The 16,189-nt window shown below is 41.4% G+C and overlaps 1 protein-coding gene across 3 annotated transcripts; it reads right to left on the bottom strand.

The window, feature by feature from the left end:
* Positions 1-336: 336 nt before the first annotated feature.
* Positions 337-14,917, bottom strand: CCDC125 (coiled-coil domain containing 125). 3 transcript variants are annotated; one of them, XM_082191958.1, is made up of 12 exons: positions 14,760-14,917; positions 11,211-11,571; positions 9,325-9,383; positions 8,831-8,917; positions 8,376-8,453; positions 7,612-7,697; positions 7,432-7,514; positions 6,312-6,427; positions 5,570-5,677; positions 4,010-4,184; positions 2,520-2,653; positions 337-2,414 (listed from the first exon to the last, which is right to left on the bottom strand). In XM_082191958.1, exons 2-12 carry the CDS (start codon positions 11,530-11,532, stop codon positions 2,073-2,075), a joined length of 1,590 nt encoding a protein of 529 aa, XP_082048084.1. In that variant the 5' UTR covers positions 11,533-11,571; positions 14,760-14,917; the 3' UTR covers positions 337-2,072. The 3 variants fall into 3 exon arrangements, with proteins under 3 accessions (XP_082048084.1, XP_082048083.1, XP_082048085.1); XM_082191957.1 differs by having other exon boundaries at positions 11,211-11,626; positions 14,760-14,916; XM_082191959.1 differs by having other exon boundaries at positions 11,211-11,508; positions 14,760-14,916.
* Between the last annotated feature and the right edge of the window lie 1,272 nt (positions 14,918-16,189).

Below are 16,189 nucleotides of genomic sequence, written 5' to 3'. Positions count from 1 at the left end.
TTTCCCCCCCTAAAAACTGGGTGCGCCCTATGGTCCGGTGCGCCCTATGGTGCGAAAAATACGGTACTAATATTCTGGCAGCATCCTGTGCCACTACAGATGCATATGGCTGACTGTCCCTCCTTAGAAACATTGCAGAACAGTTAAGTAGAAGGGCTATTATGGGCCCCTCCCTCCCCCCAGCCTGAAGTGATTAAGTGGAGGAACAGGTTGCTCCTGTTTGTGAGAACGTGGCCTTTGTTTCTGTTGTTGCACCAGTTTGCAGCAGATGGGCCCTGAAAGGGAGATTATCACCATTCACTTTTCATTATACAACAAGTAATTTATGCAGACACCTGCTTTTTGGGGGGAGAAATCCTCTGTAAGTTTTCACACTCGCCAGCGATAAGAAGAGTATTATTCTGGGTGGGTTCCCCCCTTTGTATCCTCTCAGCACATACAAATAATGAGTGAAGACAAACAAGACATTTTGTTTAGTTCACAACATTTGGCTGCTGCTGTTTGTCACAGTTACAGGGACAAATTGGAACCGGTCCTTGGCTTTAAGATCTACAGCTGCTCTAATTACATCTAAATGTGCTTGTTAGTCCAGATTAAAATGGCAGCAGGAGACCAGAGCTTTAGGCTCCAAAAGAAAACAAATCTAGCTTCAAAATTAAGACTGCTGTGTACAAGGGAGCATGCAGCAGCTTTCATGGTGAAAATTGGCTTCAAAAACCGGATTGGTACAACTGCCAAAAGCTGTGGGTTTACCCACTCTGAAGTGCTAAATGTGTTTTGTTATCTAAATGTGTGGCTGACTTAACATTGTAGCTAATATCTTAAATCAGGGGTCAGCAACCTTTTTCAGCCATGGGCCAGTCCACCATCCCTCAGACCATGTTGGGGGTGGACTATATTTTTTGAGGGGCAAATGAACGAATTCCTATGTCCCACAAATAACCCAGAGAAGCATTTTAAATAAAAGGACACATTCTACTCATGTAAAAACACACTGATTCCCAGACCGTCTGCGGGCCAGATTTAGAAGGCGATTGGGCCGTATCCGGCCCACGGGCCTTAGGTTGCCTACCCCTGTCTTAAATTAAGGCCACTTTAAAGTCCCTAGCATGTAAAAATGTTACCCTTCTCCAATTGGGGGAGGGATTTGTTCACCTTAATACATGTGACTATGTCAAAATAAGGGGTGTATGAGTGCTAAGGATGCTGTTCTGTCAGCACAGGATTTATCCTTGTACAACAAAATCTCCCCCCCTCCCCCCCAATCTGTTCTGAAGGTTTCCCATGCCTCCAGAGTAAATTTGGGGGCAGTGGGATGTACATGAGGGGAATTGTCTCTTTACACTAGTGCTAATCCTTGCATTCGCACTTTTATTTAGTTGAATACTGCCCATAGTTTTGACACACTGTTAAATTATAAATGACATTACTTAATTTTTAAAATAGCAGGGAATCAATTAATTTATGATCGGCAGAGGAAAAAATTGTACCCAACGTGCTAAACCATACATCAGAACTGAACCACTGAAATTAATAGACTTAAAAGTCTACTGATTTTAGTGGATCTAGTCCCTGTGTATGTATGTGGATACACAACCCAGAATCTCTTTATCTTACAGTAAACATTCTCATAGCATAGAAGTTCGTTCATTTGATCATGAAATAGTGCTTTCAAAAATACATCTGCCCCCAATTCCATCATAGCATAAAATACACAGGCATTACGTACAAGCAAACTATTTACAAATACCTACATTAAGTGTATAAAACACATTCAGTTGTTTTTTTGCAATTATTTTAATTGGTGAAAAATGCTTAAAATCACTCTAATAAAAAGGTTCCCTGAATTATGATGACAGAATTACAGCCCAAACCAGGGGCTCTGTTGACACACAAGAACTTCTGCATGTTGACTTCTATGTATCACAGTGATACCTGCAAGTCAATTGAAAGCCCATCCATGCAAGCGCATATGAATCTTAAATCAGTCTTGAGCATTAAAGAGGTGTGTTGCCTCTGTCATCCCCGCCCCCTTCTAGGCTCTACCCTCCCCTGTAGAGCAGTCAGTATTTTCAGTTTTGATCAGCTGCTTCCTCTGTTGAATGCACATAATTTTCTTCAGGTGTTGGGGAACAAGAACGTTTTGACGTACAGTTCAGCATTCTGGTGGGAGATGTGTGGGAAATAGAGCAGGAGCAATCTTGAGCACCGCATGTCTGGCAACTCGAACACACAGGAAGAGCTGACTTTGGGGGCTCTGAATCATCTTTGCACTGATTACTGCTAAGAGCAAGCTCTTCTGAAAATTTGCTTTCCTTATTTTGCTGCAAACTATCTTCTTTCTCTTCCAGGGCACGAGCAAGCATATAACTAACTTTTCTTTGATGGGCCAAAGCTTCCTCCTTATCATTCATCTGTAAAAACCAATAAAAAATATAAATAAACAGTGTATATTTATTTTTACAAAGATAAAAGAACACCATTAATATGCCCTCTATGAAGCCATACAAGTTACCAACCAAGTCTATCAGCATCCTAATGATTTCCTGTGGATTATCCAATTCTTCTATTTTCTTGCTGTCAGCGCCGGAAGCAAGCATGCCCATCAACTTTCGCCCCAAGCTTTTCCTATTCCCTTGAAATGTGAAAGCACCTGAGGGGAAAAAATAACATTCACATTTAAGTCCTGATCTTTGAGACATTCTAAACAACAATCACCTTTTTAAAGTCCAAATAAAATTAAGCCTAAAACTAATATACCACTGGAAAACTGAGGCTGTTACCAAACGAAAATAAATGGCGTACATCTATAATCCAGCTTCCAAAAGTACACATGCTTTTTGGTGGTGACTGCTACACTTTTAATAGACAAAATAATAAGCAGCACACATAGAACAAAAAGAATAGAGCAAAATGTTCTGCAGTTAAAGTGAATAAACAGAGAACAGTGGAGTGCTAGTAATGAAGGCCAAAATATGCTGATCTTAGATAACATGTTTTGAATCCTCATTCTAAATTAGTTATTCATAGTCTGTTACAGGGATAGCCAATGCGGTGCCCTCCAAACGTTGTTGGGCTCGGACTCCCATTAATCCCACTTGGCAAAACCAAAGGCCAGGGATGATTGGCGCTCCAAAGGTTGGCTACTCCTGCTCTACTATTAAGCTCCAATGTCCTATCAGCACCAGAAAGGCAATAATACAGGGGTGAGAAGAGAAGAAATGTATGCAGGTGCTTGAAAGAGAGAGGAGAAATTGCAATAAACTGGGAGAAAATTATATGAACTCCAAAAAGGAAACGAACTGTTTATTACTTTAGTTCACTCACTGGTGGATGTATCCTCTCCCATCATTCAAAATACTCATTTTTCAAAGCAGATTGCAATCATAAGATCACACTTTTATCATATTGAATATCACCACATGCAAATTATACATGTGCCAGAAAAATGCTTCCTATGGTCTTTTAACTTGACATTTATTTTATTGGACATAATCCAGCATATTTAACACCACCACCAGTTTGGAGAGATTACTCCATAATTTTTCATAGCTGTCTCCCTGTAAAGACCTTTTCCCAGATAATGAATAAGTGAGATTCAGAAGGCTTCAAATTAAGATATCCTCAACTTTGGCTGTGATGTTTGAACAAGACCATTGTGTTTTGAGGTGATATATAAAAGTTCTCTCTCTCTCTCTTTTTTCTCTCACTCAAGTTCTCTCTTTGATGATGTTATCTGTGATGGCTCATTGATCTACTGCTCTTCATGAGATGAGCCGTAATCAAGCAATTAACATGCATGAACCAGCCTTAAATTCTCTTGGTAGGGACTGCTTTGCTACTCTGTATGCATGCAGCATGGTTAGCTACTATGAAATTCAGGCCACCAAATGCATGATGTCAAACAGTAGGTTTTAGGTTTATTCGAATGGGTTTTATACAAAACAAAAACTGCAAATTCTGGGCTACTTTCAGTACCACTGAGAATCATGCACATGGAGAAAATTACCATCGTCTTTTATGTTTTTCCAGTTGAATCGTTTCTTGTCTTTTCTGCAGATCTTATTCATCTGTGCGAGTCCCAGCGCCTGGTCCCTCCTCCGCATCAGCTGCTGCTCAAATGCAATTCTGAAGGCATCTGCCATAATATATGCTTCTTCTTTACTCTTCTTCAGAAGCTCAAACTATGTTGTTGTTTTTTAAGATTGAGAGAAGGTTCAGATGACATTCAGAAAAAGAGTGAATGAATCCACATTTTGGAGCTTTTTTAGTCATTCTGTCCCAGTACATTGGTATGGCAACTGCTTCCACAAATGAAGTAGAGCTATACACACACACAGTCACTAGGTGACCAGAAAATTTAATTCTAACAATTGACTGGGAAAACCTCTAGTATACTCTGCCACAGGATTGACATTTAACAACAAAACCCACAATAAAAATGGCTGTCCACACATGGAGGAACTTTGTTCTTTGTTTACCATGGAACTGGGCTACACCTTGTGCTAGGATGCAGAATCAATGGTCAGAGTACTAGAGTTGCTACAAAAATAAGTATCACCCACTGCTGCTCCCTATAAAATCTCCTGCTTAGGCAGCAAACACACCCAGACTTTTTCTCTGTGTGGAACAGCAAACAAGAAAGCAGAGACAGACTTCTAGAAATAATTATTGGCTACCAAACCTCTCCTAGTTGCATGAATGGATTTCATCATTTAGCCTAAAGAGGGCTGCACAAAGATAATGAGATGTGCCTACAAGAAAATGGCATTGATTCAGAACAAACTTCTTCCATTAGAGAATGGGTAGGCAAAGTAAGGCCCACAGGCCAGATCAGGCTAAATTGCCTTCTGGATCCAGCCTGCGGACGGTCCAGGAATCGTCGTGTGGATCGCCAGCCTGCACGTTCTTTCCCTCTCCCTCACATGGCGGCACCTCAGCCTCCTCCCTCCCTCCTCCTGGCTTCTCCCTTCCCTGCCTAGAGGAGGAAGGGGGCTGGGCTTTGCTGATGCCAGCAGCAGCAGCAGCGTTTGAGCAGCCGCCATTTTAAGCAGCCTCTCTCCAGAGCCCTTTCGTGTTCCGCTCATTGTCCTTCTGCCTCTGCCACTGCCGCCAGCCCCTGCCGCTTGCACGACACAGGTAAGCAGCCACTAGGGCTCGTGGTGCTCTTGCATCATTCCCCCCCCCAAAAAAAAATATAGTCCGGCCTCCCACAAGGTCTGAGAGACAGTGGATCAGCCCCCTGCTGAAGAAGTTTGCTGACCCCTTCATTAGAGCAAGAAAGATTCATCTTTGGATCCATCCCATTTTGTTTTCATAGGCTACCCTTGTCTAAATATACTCTTATGCATTGGGCCGCGAATACATATACATATATAATATATAATAATAATAATACAAGTTTTAGATATCTGTCATCATAAAAAGAAAAATGCACTGACATATCAGTGGCCTAAACACTGTATTTTTAAGCTTGCATCATTTTGAACAATTTCACACATGACAAGTGCCTTCTACACATCTTCATTAAAAGGGACAACAATGCTACTTTCAGTCCAAGCATAAATACCTCTTGTTTGAGCTGAAGCAGTTGTTTTCGAGTCGCTGCTGACATTTTCGCACAGGAGCATGGCTCTCCCTCAAGACCACTGCAAGTGCAGGCTCCAAGTACTGCCAGCTTCAAATTCAAATGCACACCATTCCATTATTATTATTATTATTTTACAAAACACAGAATAAGGGTAGACTTCTACATCTTCATACAAGTTATATTACTGGCTTGGATCCAGAGCGGTCCTTTAGAACAGAAGGACTGCTTCCATTTCCAGAAGTTACTACAATCTAATAGAAGCTCCCATTCATGAAAGGTAGAGACGATTTTCTCTGATTCCCCTTCTGCCTCATGCACCTTCTTCCAGAGTATCCTCCAACTCTTATGGGAAGATTTTCAGGTAGTGTGTGTGGTGGGGGGTCAACGAAAAATTACCTCTCACCTATCCCCCACCCAGCCCCAACATTCCATTACTGTAACTAAAATCGGTATCAAACTCATTATGAGCTCTTGGGCTTTTCTATTTTCAATTTCTCCATTTCACAGCTCGAAAAACTTGTAGAAGATCAGCTTGGGGCAGACTGGTCTAGGAAGAAAGAGGGAGCGAGCAATGGTATTTCATGAAGTGGATAAGATCCCAAGTCCAAATGGAGGAGGGAAAATAGTAGCCGAAAGAACTGAAGCCTCTGCACTTCCACTTCATTCTCAAAGTAACTGGTATCAGCAAAAGACTCAAACAAAGCAATTTTAATATACACACCTCAAGTCCTGTTATCTCTGTAAAACCACTCTTGCTAAGGGACATGTTCTCCTGAACAATCTTCCGCTGTTTTGCATCTAGGACAGCGAGAATCTCCAAGTGCTGTTGTTCCAAAACTGTAAAATTAAATATTGAGCAAGGAAACAGTTTGTGAACTTTCCAATCAGCTTCTTTTGCTTCAAATCCTCACTTACGTAATTTTCAAATTTAATAGGGTTTGATTCTTCATTTACTAACTTGTGGGATATACACAAAATAAAGGAGCTTAATTTCTGAACAAAGAGCTCAAGCTCGCCTACAAGTTTATGTTGGAAGCTTCCCTAGTCTCAGATTTTGTGGAATTGGTTGAGGTCACACACTAAGGAGGAAAAGGCTCTTTACAAAGCACTAGTTTTATAATCTCATATACTATGGACTGAAGATTCTGCATTTGAAACAGGTTCGAAGCTGTGGTTTACTATGCTGAAATTATGTGTCAATAAGTGTTGCCAGAGGCAATATTAAACATTGAGGGCCAGTGATGGCGTAGCGGCTTAGAGTGACAGATTAGGACTAGGGAGATTCAGGTTCAAATCCCTTCTCAGCTATGACGCTCAATAGGTGACTTTCAGCCGCTTGCCATCTCACCTAGGCTACCTAGGCTACCTAGGTGAGTACATGACAATGCTAATCTTATTGCTAACTGCATCAACGCAACATGCAAAATCCTAAATTCCAGTATATTCAGTGGGTAAGAATGCATAATTTCAACATTATGCTTCTAAGCGCGACGTGATGTTCAAATCCTTTCAAGAGTAGAAACAAAAGTTTAAGACTAAGACATTATGTCTAAATGATTTGAAGAACTTTACAATTATATGTTTTAACAACTTGCATTTTGGAAAATACATTTGTTTAACTTGCTCTTGGAATATCTTGTTTCTTTTGTGACTTACAATGCAATGGCCTTTGGCTAAAAACAATAAATATTGGACTAATATATTCTGCATCATAGAAAGTTAAACTGAACACAGTACGCTTTTCAAAAAAGATTAGTCTTTGCTTTTTTGCATCTAAGACAAAGGTAAGAAACACAATTTCTTTAAAAGGCAAAGAACTGAAAAAGGTGGAGCATACTTACATTCATTTTCAGACTTTAGTGTTTTAACTTCATCAGTTTTCAATTTCAGTGTTTCCTTAAGTGCAGCATTTTCACAATAAATTCTGTTGACAATGGCAACAAATGAAATGTTTTTAAATCATACCTCAAACGTATGCTTCTATATATTGCAAAACTGAGGTATTACTTTGGTATATATACCTGTCATATTTTTCTGCCCAAACCTCTTCTGTATTTTTGAATTTCTCCTGATTAATTTTTATTTCCCACTGTAGAACATTTATTTCCTATAAACAGTAAAATGTTAATATTAGAAGAAAGCAGGACAATATTCCATAATTTGAACATTCCAAACACCCCTGACTGTGGACTTAGTGCTCTCCTGTTCACTTTTCCTGATGAAATCTAGGATTGCAGTCAATTGTTTGTCTAAAAATACTGAGTCAGCAACTTTAGATAACTACTGATGAAAGACAAAATGTCTAGGAATGTTCTATGTATCCACACATTCATGCAATCAGTCTACTGCATTAATGTGAAAATCGATTTTCTAGTTTTCACTATTGTGGAGAAAAACTTGAAAATCTGTGGGCATAGTGTTCGCTAAAAGAGAAGAATCAAACAGTTCTTCCCATAGAAAAAAACCTCTGTGCTCTGAAATCTCCTAATTATACAGACTCATATTTTCCAATAAGTATTCCAGCAAACTATTACAACTGTACTAAATAAAATATTGTAAATAAAAGACAAATCAACAAAGATGTGCAGTGCAGCGCCATGCATATTTACTGAGAAGTAAATTGCAGTGTTCAGTGGATCTTTTTGCCCAGTAAGGACTGTAGTCTTAAGCATGCTTAGTCCATTGAAATCAAGTATGTTTTGGATTTTTGCTTTAGGGCTGCAATCCCATACACATCTCAGCTATTTTTGCCCCTCTTCAGAGAAAGAATAAGGTATAGTCTTACCTTTTCTAAAGCTCTCTTCTGCTGCTCTGTTTTTTTAAATACTGCTTTAGTATGACAAGTGGCTTTATCCAGCACTGCCTGAGAAATAAAAATTTTAAAAGCTGAACTATTATGTCTCGCATAATATTATGTCTCGCAGATCATGCTAAAAGTGAAAACATATGTATCAATCATTGGCAGACTTTGAGCTCTCAAATTTCAGAGGCTCCCCACTGCCTCTCACACTCTCATACAACGCTATTATGGCGCCCCCTGCAGAGCAGAACCCAGTGCATCTGAACTGGTCGCGCTACCCTAAAACTGCCTCTGCATCAATTAAAGAACCGGTCACCAATGTAAGTAATAAAACCATTAACAGTAAAGAACAGCTGTCTCATTTGCATAACAGTACATGTACAATTTGAAAAATGCTACATTACAAATTTCATGTAAATTCATATATATTAGTAAGTTACCATGCTCTGCAGAATTTTTAGTGCTTGCTCTTTGCCTTCAAGTTGTCTTTGAGATGCTTCCAATTCAACTCTTAAAACTTCTATTTCCTGGGTATGAATAAAGTCACGTTGAGTAAACAAAAATATTGGGCATCATACAGAGACTTTCTGCTATGTGTGGATGGTGCACCCGCTTGTGTCATTGAAAGGATTTATCCCTCAGGCTGCAGCCCCATCTCCAAACCATATCCCACACTGTTCTGGAGGGTTCCCTGGCCAGCAGGAGAGGCTCCTGCTTAAACCATCAACCAAGGCGGCTTCAGTGCCATAACCAGGCCTAAAGCCAGACCAAAATGGATCCAGAAAATCCACTTCCTCCAAATATGGGTGAAGCTGGGCTTCTACTACTCTCTCAACACCTTGCCCCATACTTGCTATTGCTTCTGGGTCTAGGGACACCCTATTAGTGAGAAAAATAAGGTTCCAAATTAAGTCTTACCAAGACAGGCACTTACCTCTTCAGCTTCTTGAAGGTGTTGTATTAATTCTTCATTTGATGCCTCAGAGTTAGTTTCTGTGTGCATTCATAATAAAAAAAGCATCCTGGTTTGAAACTAATAGGATGACATGCTTATTTCTAAGTGCTTATTTAAAACATTAAAAAAAGAACTTGAAAAGCACCAGCTGTTTCTCAAAACTATGTTTGGTAATTTGCCCTCCCCTTGCACTTTTATGCAATAAGCATTTAATACACCACCTCTTAAGTTTCAAGAAATAGCAGCTGATTATTGGAAGGAGAGAAAAAACCCACATTGGGCATCTCTCAATGGCGGAGGGGGGGGGGGAAGGATGCAAAAGAACTTTAGATCAAAAGGTAAAGTTAAATCAACACTAACTTATTTAATGGCTAACCACACATTTGTGTCCAGCACATGAGGTGTGGTAAAGCTCCCGACTCAGGCAATGGAGGCAAAAGAGATGGTTTCCTCCCCAAAATGGACTCTCACTCACGTTACAATCCAGTGAGACGCTACTGTACACTGCGGCCTCAGAGATAAATGGGACTACATTAATCTCTTTCATGCTTGGTATCTACAAGCTGGGCTACATCATTAGAAGCCTAGCACCCAAATGGCTGAGTCAACAAGCAGCCCACACTACTGCTTCCAGAAAACACACACACAACTGGCAAGAGGCAGGTATTCTGGTTTGCAGAGAACGCTTTGCGGAACAGCCTGGCTCCCACCAACTTTGGTGAGAGCTGCGGTGTTCTAGCAGCAGAAGTGGTGAGGGCTGAGCCCATTCAGCAGATGGGGCAGGAGGCGGCAATTCCCGGTTTACCTCAGGTGGCAAAATGGGATGGGCCATCCATGTCTCCATGCATGCGTGGAACTATGTTTCAAGAGATGTATAAACAAAAGAAAAACTTGGGACACATGCACTCTAATGGAAATTCCTTTTTTTAAAAAAAGTAAAACTGAGGTGGGGAGGGGAGTTCACCAAAAGGCAAAGCAAGAAAGTGAAACATCAGAGAGCAGCTGACTTCTTTTGAAAAGGAATGAGGGGGCGGGGGAATGCAATACTCAAAGGACAAATTTCAAAATAACTGCCTGCAACACTTGCACAGTCATAATCCATACAGAACTCCAACTTGCGCTGGAAGCAATAGTTTTCTGGGAGAAGGAAATTGTATTTCCTCAGCAACATCCAGTTATTGTTTTGAATATTTGAAAAATGAGTTTCCTCCCCAAAATGGACTCTCACTCACGTTACAAACCAGTGAGACGCTACTGTACACTGTGGCCTCAGAGATAAATGAGACTACATTAATCTCTTTCATGCTTGGTATCTACAAGCTGGGCTACATCATTAGAAGCCTAGCACCCAAATGGCTGAGTCAACAAATAAGTGCTTAGTGTGCTGACTGATACGCCAGTCCCTGTACAGCACTGTTTACAACTTATATAAAGCCTTAAATAATGCCTCCTCTCCTCTCTTGTGATCCACTGGAATCTCTCATTTTTTACAGGAAAACTCATAAAATAGTATGTCTTAACTGATGCAACGTCTAATATTTTGAATTCAGTTATTATAGCTTCTGTTTAAGTCAACATGCTTAAGCACACACAACTGGGTCAACACTATCCATCATACATATATCTTACATTCCTTATTTTTGTTTTGAACACCTATAGGTGAAACGCTCGGTATAACTGAAAATTTGAAACCAGCATTTTAGGTGGTACAATAAACTGTTTCGCCTGCTGCTCTATATTTGTTGTTCTGTGGTACTTACATGCTTCTGGAGATGTTTATGAATTAAGTATCTTAATAGCAACATTTACGTGCTGTATGAAGAATACTAAATGGTCCAAAAATTTGGATTGAACTAAAACCTTACCAGAGCTGTTTTGGCGGTTGCAGCTACGAAATGCATTGATTCCCATTTTTTTGACCGACGTGTCATTCAAACTGTTACACCTTGAGCAACGAAAAACTGTTGCATCACATTCTTCTCCTTTTTTTGGCAGCATAAACGGACTGAAGCTTTTCCTTGCTGAACCTCTTCTAGGCATACCTGGGTGTACGTTGAAGCTTTCTGGTTCATACATATCACTTTGCCTTCTAATGAGTCCATTTCCCAAATCTCCACATGCCATGTCATCATCTTCACCTTCTGAGGTCATAACCAGTTTGTTCTGCAATGACACTGCTTCACTCATTGGCAACACAAATAGCTTCTTATTTCAAGCTAGCAGTGCCTTTGTTAAAATACAAAAGCTTTGTTTAAACACAAACACGTCAGGGAAAGTTGTGCTGGAAAATAAATTAATAAAAACGAATAATTATGTTATAACAAAACTAAAGATGTCTCGGGTTTTTTTTAACAGAAACAGTCATTTCTAGACAGCAGCAAATAGTTTTTTTACACTGTACTAAGATTTTCCTAAATAACCCATGCTTCTTGTCGAAGAGATTACTAATTACAGGAAGCATTTCCTGCAAATTAAACACATGTATTGTTAGTACTGATTTCAAAGCACGACTGCAAAATAAGATTCCAAGAACTTAAAAGCATATCAGTGTAATCTTATGCCTTGCTGGCAGGACCATAAACACACCCAGCCACTTTGTTTACTTTAAAATGTAATAAAAAAGAAAGCATTGTTTAACTTACAATCCAACAACTGCAAAAGTCACATCAAGACCTATGTGGAATTGAGTTCTTGTATGAAACGTGCATATTACACTATGTTATTGCTTTCCTAATTCTCTTTAATAGAATCCAGCCATTTATAACATCCTCACAAAGGAACTCTGAATACTTGGCTGCTTTTTTTTTTTTTTTAGCAAATAATGTTAAGAGGAAGCATTTATAGAAAACCTTCTCTTCATTAAAAATGTCTTCTTATGCTGTTTTTGCACACGGACATTTAACTTTAGTAAACCATTTTGAATGTGTGCTGCTTGTTTTAAGAAAATAAAATGGAACTTCTGTTCACCTACCCTTTAGAGATTGATTTAGACAAAAATATAGTGATAGGAAGAGCTTGTTTTCTGTACATCCATTGTAAATCTCACAGTATGAACCAAGGTGATGAGTAACATTGTGTATACATTGTCCCATAACGCTTACAATTTAGACACACTTAATTTGGGGTGTCAGGGAAGGAAGCTAGTTCGTTAACATGTAGCCTTAGTTGGTCTCTAAGGTGCTACTGGACAATTTTTAATTTTTTAAAATTTATTTTGCCTGCCTCAGACCAACACAGCTACCTACCTGAATCTAGAAATATAGAATCACAGAATCATAGAATTGTAGAGTTGGAAGGGACCTGGAGGATCATCCACTCCAACCCCCTGCAGTGCAGGAATATGCAGCTGTCCCATACGGGGATCAAACCTGCAACCTTAGGGTTATCAGAACCACACTTGTATCAACAAAAAGCATTAAGCACTGCTCATTTCTCATTAGAATGCCACACAGTTAGTTTTATATTTGAAACAACAAGCATTTTATATTTATCAAGTACACAATGAGCAAAACATATTTATCTGCAGGTATAAACCACAGAGCCTAGGGCTTGCCGATCAGAAGGTCAGCGGTTCGAATCCCCATGACGGGGTGAGCTCCCATTGCGCGTTCCCTGCTCCTACCAACCTAGCAGTTCGAAATCATGCCCAAAAGTGCAAGTAGATAAATAGGTACCACTCCGGTGGGAAGGTAAACGGCGTTTCTGTGCGCTGCTCTGGTTCGCCAGAAGCGGCTTAGTCATGCTAGCCACATGACCCGGAAGCTGTCTATGGACAAACGCCGATTCCCTCGGCCTATAGAGTAAGATGAGCGCCGCAACCCCAGAGTTGTCTGCGACTGGACCTAATGGTCAGGGGTCCCTTTACCTTTACTTATATAGCTAGCAGGTAAGTGGCTGTGGCTCAGTGATAGAGCATCTGCTTTCCATGCAAAAGATCCCAGGCTTCATCCCCAGCACCTCTAGGTAGGGCTGGGAGAGAGGCTTGTTTGAAATCCTGAATTGCTCCCAATCAGTGCATACAATGTTGAGCTAGATGGACCCATTGTCTGACTCACTATAAGGCAGTTTCCCGATGTCTTAACATTCCATGTTGGATCCAATACAGTGGTACCTCGGGTTAAATACTTAATTCGTTCCGGAGGTTCATACTTAACCTGAAACTGTTCTTAACCTGAAGCACCACTTTAGCTAATGGGGCCTCCCGCTGCTGCCATGCCGCTGGATCACAATTTCTGTTCTTATCCTGAAGCAAAGTTCTTAACCTGAGGTAATATTTCTGGGTTAGTGGAGTCTGTAACCTGAAGCGTATGTAATCCGAGGTACCACTGGATTGCAAAACACCCCTTATTGCTGCATAACTACACACAGCAACAGGCATTTTATATTTATAACGTACACAGTTATAAGATTCTTCATATTTATGTACAGTGGTACCTCGGGTTACATACGCTTCAGGTTACAGACTCTGCTATCCCAGAAATATTACCTCAGGTTAAGAACTTTGCTTCAGGATGGAAACAGAAATTGCACTCCGGCGGCGCGGCAGCAGCAGGAGGCCCCATTAGCTAAAGTGGTGCTTCAGGTTAAGAACAGTTTCAGGTTAAGTATGGACCTCCGGAACGAATTAAGTACTTAACCTGAGGTACTACTGTTGTAGCTGGCAGAAAAGCCAAAAATGCATGGACCCAAGATTACAGAACATACCTTATCATACAATGGGGTCCCCTTTACTTATTTTAGGGGCTTCCCAGAATAAAGAACTTATCCTCTAATTATCTCTTTCATGGGTAGCTCTGTTGACTAGAGTGTGATGCTGTCAATGTCAAGGTTGCGTGTTCGATCTTGCCTAAGGGCCAGCTGCATATTCCTGCGTTGCAGGGGGATAGACTACTAGATGATTCTCAGGGTCCCTTCCAACTCTGTGATTCCACCTATCAATTATGACAACACCTTAAGCAGGGCTTTCTCTTCTGTTTCCCCCCGCTTTTCCTTAAAAAATCTGTATGCCCAACCAACATTCAACAGGTGCATCACTGGCGTCTCCACACAGGGCAAAAGTGTGGTCTGCTGAATGTCTCCCTTTGCCACCAATATTAAAAGGTACAGGAAAGAACGGCAAGGAAAGCTACCCGTCCGAGAACGCGGAGCTTTACGAAGAAGTGTGCATGCACACGAAAGCCTATACCCAGAACAAACTTAGTTGGTCTCTAAGGTGCTACTGGACCATTTTTTAGTTTTATTTATTTATTTCACGAAAGAGCGCGTAGCGCGAGCCTCCCGGGCTTCCCTCCGCGCCACATGCACAGAACCCCGACGCCCCACGGCTCGGCCCCCCTTTCCCTCTCCCGAGGGGCCGAGCTTTCCAGAGCTGCGGGCCTCCCTCCGCGCGCAAGCCAAGCCCGCCGCAGACCCACCTGGCCGGCGAGGCGAGCAGGGCTTCCTCCTTCCCTCCAGTCCAGCCGTCGCCCTTCCCGGTCCGTCCCTCTGTTCCTCCCGGCCTCCCTCCGGGGCAGGGCTTCACCTGCCCGCCTACCCCAACTAGCCCTCCCTTCCCCGCAGCTAGAGGAGGAACCTGCAGAGTCAAGAGTGGGCACGGTAATAGGAAAAGCTTGTTGCAAAGATCAATCTAACTGGCCCATTCGTTTTTTAAGGTGCCGCCCACAAACCTCTGTGCCGTTGCAGCAGGAAGAAATGGTACCTGACCCTAAGTTATACCCGTCTGCTGCGAGGCAGTGGGGGTTTTTTTTTGGGGGGGTGTATTTATTTCATTGCATTTTTATACTTTTTTCCTCCAAGGAACTTAAAGGGGCGTACGAGGTTCTCCCCATTTTATCCTCACAATAAACACCCTGTGAAGGCAGCGACTGGCCCAAGGTCAGTCCTAGTGGGCTTCATCGCTGAGTGGGGATTTACCTGGGAGGTCCTCATGAATACCTCCCCAGAGAGGCATATTTGGTGTCTATGTTCCTGTCCAAATACAGTGCCAATCAGGGTCGCATTTAGGTTCGATGAGGCCCTAAGCTACTGAACGTAATGGGGCCCTTTATATGTCCAGCTGTCCTTTGTCAGCAACAAATTGTCGCTGTTTCTTGTGTTGAATATATGCTATATGGTAATTTATGGACCCACAAAACACTGTTGCTGTATGTAGGTTTTGTTTTAGTTTTTTTATCTTATATTTTGGAAACGTAGTACATCCAGGTTTTCCCCCCTTTATTTTGTTTTGGGGAAAGAGAGCGGGGCCCTAAGCTATAGCTTGCTTAGCTTATACGTAAATCTGGCACTGGTGCCAATACAGTGGTACCTCTGGTTACGAACGCTTCAGGTTACAAGCTCTGCTAACCCGGAAGTAGCTGCTCCTGGTTGCAAACTTTGCCCCAGGATGCGAACGGAAATCGTGTGCCAGAGGCGCATGTGCAGCGGGAGGCCCCATTAGCAAAAGCACGTCTCAGGTTAAGAATGGACCTCCAGAACAAATTAAGTTCGTAACCAGAGGTACCACTGTACAGTGCAATCCTGAAATTCTCATCTTCCCTTACAGGAAATGCTAGCTGGGACTGATGGGAGTCAGAGGCTTCAATACCTAGAGGGCACCTCAAGAGCTTTTTATTAGGCATTTTCATCTGTACGTTGTGCGTTGAACGGTGGTTCAGAATAAGCATTTGAAAGGTGCATACAATGCAATCTCATGCAAAAACAAATTAAAGATTATCTAAATTCAGGCAATTAATCATATGAAGCTGCCTTACACCATTAGATCATTAGTCCATCTAGATCAGTATGTAGTGACAACAGCTCAATATTTTATAAATGACCTAGAAGATTGAGCATATTCCTTCAGTTT

The sequence above is a fragment of the Podarcis vaucheri genome (genome assembly GCF_965113315.1).
Source record: "Podarcis vaucheri genome assembly, chromosome: 11".
Classification (NCBI taxonomy): Eukaryota; Metazoa; Chordata; class Lepidosauria; order Squamata; family Lacertidae; genus Podarcis; species Podarcis vaucheri.
This window is presented reverse-complemented; position numbering and strand designations above follow the sequence as displayed.

What these genes read in the sequence shown, in the direction of transcription:
- CCDC125 (XM_082191958.1), bottom strand. Translation starts at nt 11,532, where the DNA reads ATGAGTGAAGCAGTGTCATTGCAGAACAAACTGGTTATGACCTCAGAA. An exon ending in CAACCGCCAAAACAGCTCTG is followed by an intron (nt 9,384 to 11,210) that starts GTAAGGTTTTAG and finishes GAATGCACACAG; the next exon opens with AAACTAACTCTGAGGCATCA. An exon ending in CAGAGATAACAGGACTTGAG is followed by an intron (nt 5,678 to 6,311) that starts GTGTGTATATTA and finishes TTGAATTTGAAG; the next exon opens with CTGGCAGTACTTGGAGCCTG.